Source organism: Nicotiana attenuata, unplaced genomic scaffold, assembly GCF_001879085.1.
Source record: "Nicotiana attenuata strain UT unplaced genomic scaffold, NIATTr2, whole genome shotgun sequence".
Classification (NCBI taxonomy): Eukaryota; Viridiplantae; Streptophyta; class Magnoliopsida; order Solanales; family Solanaceae; genus Nicotiana; species Nicotiana attenuata.
In genome coordinates, this window is record NW_017671554.1 from 195,584 (window position 1) to 203,221 (window position 7,638).

A 7,638-nucleotide genomic window follows, 5' to 3' on the forward strand; every position below is an offset into this window, starting at 1 on the left:
TCTTGCCAAGCCTTCAATTATTGAGCCGCTGCAACTTGAGCTCAAACCACTTCCACCACACTTGAGGTATAAATTTTTTGGCTCTAATGACACTGTACCGGTAATCGTTTCTTCTTTGTTAAATGATGTGCAGGTAGAACAACTATTGAATGTCTTGAGGGAGCACAGGCAAGCTATTGGGTGGACAATAGCGGACATCCGAGGGATTCCCTCCGGAATTTGTGAACACAAGATACAATTGGAGCAAGAGAGCAAACCAAGTGTGGAGCATCAAAGAAGGTTAAACCCTTCCATGCAAGAGGTGGTAAAGAAAGAAATCATCAAATGGTTAGATGCCGGGGTGGTCTACCCCATTGCCGATAGTTCTTGGGTGAGTCCGGTGCAATATGTGCCGAAGAAAGGAGGCATGACCGTGATTCAAAAAGACAAAAAATGAGCTCATCCCAACTAGAACAGTGACCGGATGGAGAGTTTGCATGGATTACCGGAAGCTAATCGTGCGACTTGCAAAGACCATTTCCCTATGCCTTTTATTGATCAAATGCTTGATCGGCTATCGAGAAGGTCATTCTATTGCTTCTTTGATGGATATTCCAGCTATAACCAAATTAACATCGCCTTGGAAGATCAAGAGAAGACGACATTCACAAGACCATATGGGACTTTTGCCTTTAGCCGTATGCCATTTGGGCTATGCAACGCTCCGGCTACTTTCCGACGGTGCATGATGTCAATCTTCTCGGACATGGTAGAAGATTTCTTAGAGGTGTTTATGGATGACTTCTCTATAGTGGGTGATTCCTTCGAGCATTGTCTTGACAACCTTAGACAAGTGCTCAAAAGATTTGAAGAAACAAACCTTGTGCTAAACTGGGAGAAATGCCACTTCATGGTGGACGAGGGCATTGTTTTAGGCCACAAAATTTCCAAGCAAGGCATAGAGTTTGACCTAGCAAAGATCGGAATCATTTCCAAGCTTCCTCCGCCCACTTCAGTAAAAGGTGTTCGAAGCTTTTTGGGACACGCCGGCTTCTATAGGCATTTTATCAAGGACTTCTCAAAAATTACAAATCCCATGTGCAAGCTCCTTGAAAAAGATGCAAAGTTTTTATTTGATGAGAAGTGTCTAAAGGCTTTTGAGTAATTGAATGAAAAGCTCACCACGACACCTTTTATTGTCACACCCGATTGGTCTCTTCCATTCGAACTCATGTGTGACGCTAGTGGTGTAGCTATTGGGGCGGTGCTTGGTCAACGTCATAACAATATCTTTCACCCTATCTACTATGCAAGCAAGACACTCAATGGCGCTCAAATGAATTACACTGTGACTGAGCAACAACTTCTCGCCATAGTCTATGCATTTGAAAAATTTCGGGCTTATTTGCTGGGGTCAAGTGATAGTTTACACCGATCATGCTGCTCTTCGCTATATAATAGCGAAGAAGGATGCCAAACCAAGATTGATACGGTGGGTCCTTTTGTTGCAAGAGTTTGACTTTGAAGTCAAGGATCGGAAAGGGATAGAATCAATTTGCGGATCACCTATCTAGGCTTGAAGAGGCAGGGAGACCAAAAGAAGACCCTGAAATCAATGATGCCTTTCCAAATGAGCACATATTGGCATTGTCTAGCACATTCGCTCCTTGGTATGCCGACATCACTAACTTTTTGGTTAGTGACCTTATTCCCGATGGATTGGAGACTTATCAAAAGAAAAAGTTCTTGCGAGAATGTAGGCAATACTACTGGGAGGAACCCTTTTTGTTCCACATTTGTGCCAACAACATCATTCGGTGGTGTGTTCCGGAAGATGAGGTAATGCCAATTCTCAAAGCATGCCATGATTCTCTGGTTGGGGGTCATCATGGAGAAAACCAGGCAGCTTCAAAGGTGCTTGAATGTGGCTACTATTGGCCAAACCGATCTACCAAGGCGCAAATCAAATAGTCAAGGCATGAGATCAATGTCAAAGACAAGGGTCAATATCTAAAAGATATGAGATGCCTATAAATTTTGTACTGGAGGTCGAGATCTTTGATGTGTGGACTTTATGGGCCCTTTCGTGAGCTCTTATGGCATGACCTACATCTTCGTAGCTGTGGACTACGTCTCCAAATGGGTCGAGGCAATCGCCTTGCCTAACAATGAAGCAAGGAGTGTGACCGCATTCTTGAACAAGAACATATTCACACAATTTGGTACCGCAAGGGCCATGCTGAGTGATGGTGGTTCTCATTTCTGCAACAAAGCTTTCCCCGGGCTGCTTGAAAAGTATGGGTAAAGCACAAGGTGGACACACCCTATCATCCTCAGTCGAGTGGTCAGGTTGAAGTTTCTAACAGGGAAATAAAAAACATCCTAGCAAATAATGCAAACAGGACCGACTGGTCAAGGAAGCTAGATGATGCGTTGTGGGCATATCGTACAACATTTAAGACTCCCATTGGCACTTCACCGTACCAACTGGTTTTTGGAAAAGCGTGTCACTTTCCAGTGGATCTTGAACACAAATCCATGTGGGCATTGAAGAAGTTGAATCTTGATTGGGCCGAGGCTGCTAACCTGAGAATGACACAACTCAATAAGATGGAGGAATTCTGTCTCCATGCCTATGAGAGTGCAGCCATGTACAAGGAGAGAATAAAGTTTGTCCATGATAAGAAGATCTTGAAGCGGAAATTCAAGTCCGCTGACTTGGTCTTACTCTTCAATTCAAGACTCAAGTTATTTTCGAAAAAACTCAAGTCCAATTGGGCTGGCCCGTTCAAAGTTGTGAGTGTGTCCCCCTATGGTGCTATTGAACTTGAGTCGGAGGATGGAACTCGAACTTTCAAAGTGAATGGTCAACGAGTCAAGCATTATCTCGGTACCACATGAGAAAGGCATTTGATAGAACAATTCGCTCTAAAGGATAGTCCAACAACAGTCCCCACCAATGAATAACCCAAATGGGGTCAACTGCGTCGTGCCGCGACGTTAAGTCAAGCGCTTCTTGGGAGGCAACCTATGTGTGGTAACACTCTTTCTTTAGTTTTTCATTTATGTAGTTTAGTTGAATGTATTGAGTAGGTTGACGTGTGTGTTAGAGTGCAGGTAGTCCAAAATATAATGAACAGGGTGCTAGTGCTGAGGAAAATGAAGGAAAGAAAGGTCCAGAGTTTGTGACAACTATGCGGTCGCATAATGACTATGCGAACCGCATAGTCATCACAGACACAGGCAGAAAAATTGGCCTGCGGTAAGCTTTACAGTTCTGCGACCTGCATAACAACTTTGCGGTTACAGAATGTGATCGCGTGATTTTTGCCACGCTTAAATTACTCCTACAAAATTCCTTAGAATTAGGATTTTTCTTTATTATTTGAATTTTTAGGAACTAATTGCATGATTTTGTGCCTTGTTTGCCTTTTGTGTGCATTTTTAGTTGTCATAAAAAAATAAAAAATAAAAAATAAAAAATTACAAAATAGCATACTTGCATTTAGGACCCAATTCTAGATTGTTAGATTAATTAACATCATTGAAAATAGGAGAAAATAATTAAAAATAGTCCTTTGTATTGTTTTACTTTCAATTTTTGATTTTTCCTTAAGTTTTCTTTTTAAACTAGGATTTGTTTAATTTTTTGAGAATTAATTAGTCTCATGTTAGAGTTAAATCAGATTTTAGCTATATTTTAATTTTGTACCTAATAAAATCTGAAAATTAAATAAATAAAGAAAGAAAAAAAGAAGAAAACCAATAAAAGAAAATGAAATGGAGGTAAGAAGAAATAGGCTGGTGTAATTTGGGCCAACTCTGAGGCCAGCCCAAACGAACCCTTCCCCAACCCGTTCAGGATTAGCTCAGATCCATGAGCTAACCCGATCCAGCACCTTTATACCAAAACGGTGTCGTTTAGTGCAAATTAATCCTGGTCGTCGAGGATTCTTGATCCTACGGCCAGGAACTGGGTTTAATGTGATATAATAATGTCGGATCCGTTACCCCCCCCTCTCACCATCGTCTTAGACCTCCTTTAACATCACCACCACTTCTCCGCCACCCTCCGCCATGAGCCGCCGGCCGGAAATCGTCTCCGCCGGCGGCGAGTCACCAATGACCCCCGAATTTTTACCACAGTCTCCTCCTTCCCTCCTCTTTCCATATCCATTCTTACATTTCTTTGAATCCCAACCAAAACCCTCAAATATATCAAACCCTAGGCGCCGCCACCACCGTGCACGGCGGCGCCGTCACCCAAACCCTACCAAATTTGCACCATACACTCCCCTCACTCTCCTCTACCTAAACCCCCAAGCTATTGTTCCCAAATTCGACTAAAAATTTTAAAATCTTAGATCTAGGGTTTGCTGTCAGGTTTGTTTGAATTTCTAGGTCGGCCAGTGTTTAATTGGTTTTAAAATCGTGTTATGTATTTGTTCTTTGCAAGAACAAACACATAACATTATTTGAGAACCAAATTCGAGTTCAAGCTAGTTCAAATCTCAAAATCAGTAAGTTTCTCCTTGATTCGATGCTTGATTCTGTTTGATTTTACCTTAATTCAATCCTTGTTCTGATTCTGTTATTGAGATGATTTTAATTGTTGTTTGATCCTGTTTGTGATTTTTTTAGTTTAATCTTTGTTTTGCTGAAGATTTCCTGGTTTAATTCAGTGTTATTATAGGTTTTAATTTGACTAATTAGTTAATTAGATTAGATTTTTTTCTTATTCTGTTATGTTGTTAATTGTTGTTAGAGTTAATTTCAATTCAATTTGATTCATTAGTATTAACTAGAGTTAGTTTTCGCCTTGACTGCCTGTTTTGATTATTAGGATTTTATTAGTTTAGTTGTTTGGATATAGCTCAATAACTCAGAACCTTTGATTAACTATAGTCAAATTTAACTAGGGGGTTGGGTTGCCTAGGCTAGTAATTCAGAATCAATTCATGGGTAATATAGGTAATTCAAATAGGAAATTCTGCAGTAAACTGAAAATAGAACCCCCTAGAATCTTCTAGATTGGGGTTCTAATTTGAAATTCAGGAAATTAAGCGTAGTAACTTGGGCCACAAGCCAAAACCTTAAGGACTAATTAGCTAAAACTGAAAAATAAAAGAGGGGGCAAGGGGGTAAATGAAAAATCTGAAACTTCCCTTAGCCTTGCCTATAAAGGCAGCCCAGCACTGGCTTGCTAAACAAGTTGAACAATCTGAAAATTCCAAAAATTCCAGCTCCTAAATTTCCCCCCAATACACATTTTCTGCAAGTTTTGGATCTGAAAATTTGAATTTCAAATTCAAAAACAAAAACTAAAATCTGAGAGCTAGAAAGTTCATTTGTAGGTCTTAGTTCTTCAAAAACCCAAAAAAAACAACACAAAACTCAAAAATACTATTCTATTGAAGCCTCTTAGTTCAACTTCGAGTTTCAGCTCTTGCATTCGAGTTTCTAGCTTAGATTGAAGATGAAAATGAATTGAAATTCCTGTTGTTTGGTTGGCTGAAGTTCAGAAGTTTTCCTAGAATTATTCAAAGTCTACTTAGGTTCATTTGGGCTTTAGTTTTGGTCATTTTACTGGTGCTGTTTGCTTGAGTCAGTCCCTGGGTTTTTTGGATTTGAAATTGCTATCTCCTGCTGAAACTCTGCATCTGTTCGTATACTGCTGAAGCTGACCTCTTCTTCTCCTCATTTTGATTCCATTCCAGGTACATCTTTAACTTCAAGTGTTACGTGAAGAATTAGATCAACCTGTACGAACGCCTTTGAAGTTCAATGATAAACAAGCTGTTATATGAATGTTTTGTTGTGTTTTATTTGAATTCCTAATGTTTAGAATAGCAATACCTTTTGATAGTATTCTAATTGTATCATAGGACCTTAAATCGGTTGTAATTGGACTCTATGGACTGCTTTCAAATGTGTATGACTGTGATGTTAACTATAGTTTAGTTTGGTTACCATATTGACTTTGAGGGTTAAGTTTGGTCTAAGATGTGGATTAGAAAACAAAGATACAAAATCAGTGTATATACTTATATCGTTCAGCATATCCTGTAGTTTAATATGATTAGTTAGTTTAGTTTGTGCGTTATGTTTATGTTGAAAACAAACTCCAGAATAATAGGCTACAACTTAATTGTCAGCACTTACATTATATCCCATGTTAATTGATGATTTAGGAATTGCTTAAATTTATTTTTAACTTTCCAGATTTAGAATGGTAATCATTAGGTGAATAATTTAGAACTGTAAAGAATTGTTTGCACTCCAAAATCAGCATGCCCTTTGATGTGAATGAATTGCCCATTTGCTTTATAAATTTGTTAATAAGCCCAAAGCCAAAATTGGTATTAGAGTTGGGCTCCTTATGAGCTGAAGCAGTGTAATCCTTTGGTTTAAAATAAGAGTTGGGCCTGGTGGTATAACGACATGCCCTAACATATCTTCAGCCTTTTCGTTTAAATCGATTAGCCTTACAAGAGTCCAGTCCCTGCCTACTCGTAATCTGGGCCTGTTCTACGGCCTGGATGTTAGACAGCCTTGCAGGTGGCTTTACAAGTTAAAATGGGACAAGCTTATTCCCAAGGGCTGGCTTTTGAGGCCCAACACGCGAAAAATTTAAGCTATTAGATTTAAGGGTTATTGAGTTTAAATTATAATTTGGGCCTTCCAAGCTAAGTAGCATGTTTGAATTAGGAGGTTATCCTCTTGTTCAAATGTGGACTTGAGTTTAAGGCCCGAATTCCTTGAATTTTTTTTAAATAATAATAATTCACAATGCTAATTAGGGCCCCTTTAGAGACAATACTTGATAGAAAATCATAGTTCTTTTAGGTTGGCCCTTAAAATAAAAACGAGGTGCGCCGCGCCAAATTAAATGCATAAATTGCGTGGCCCTCTTTAAATGTTTATATTAAAATACTTAGAATCCGGGACATGCCATTTAGCGAATTTTTCATGGCCTCCCACAAAGATAATAACCCGTTAGTCGCTTTAGGCGTGTTTTTAATAATTCTACCTTCTTAAATACGGGTGTGCATTTCATGCAACCCAAATCCAAGTCCCAAAATATTGAATAAGAATGTGTTGAGGATCCGGGTGCATTTCATGTGACGTGATCCGAAAATATATTCTTAAACGACGTTCACTTTCCTAAAAATTAACTAAAAGCGGTAAACAATTCTAAAAGTGCGCTATAAGATGACATGTATTAAAATCACATTGTTAGCCAATTATAATAATTTAAGCGACCGTGCTAGAACCACGGGATTCGGGGGTGCCTAACACCTTCCCTCGGGTCAACAGAATTCGTTATTCAGAATTTCTGGTTCGCATACTCCAATTGGGAAGTCGAAATTTTCCTCGATTTGGGATTCAAGTCAAACCGATGACTTGGGACACCAAAAGCCGATCCTATCCCAAGTGGCGACTCTAAAAACAAATAAATAATCCCATTTCGAATAATGTCACTTTAAATAAAAAAATTCCCTATATCCTTCGGGGTAGGTGTGTAAAAAAGGAGGTGTGACAGCTCTGGCGACTCTGCTGGGGACACGAACCCAGAATTTCGATTCAGGGTTCAAGAATTCGAGCTTAGTACAATTGTTATATTTGGCTTTATCTGATTTTTCTACATGTTCCATGCTA

The 7,638-nt window shown here is 39.3% G+C and overlaps 1 protein-coding gene across 1 annotated transcript; it reads left to right on the top strand.

Moving 5' to 3' along the window:
* Positions 1–2,053: 2,053 nt before the first annotated feature.
* LOC109208960 lies at positions 2,054–3,245 on the top strand. The gene is made up of 3 exons (XM_019372115.1): positions 2,054–2,274; positions 2,382–2,869; positions 3,097–3,245. Exons 1-3 carry the CDS (start codon positions 2,054–2,056, stop codon positions 3,243–3,245), a joined length of 858 nt encoding a protein of 285 aa, XP_019227660.1.
* The last annotated feature ends 4,393 nt before the right edge of the window (positions 3,246–7,638 follow it).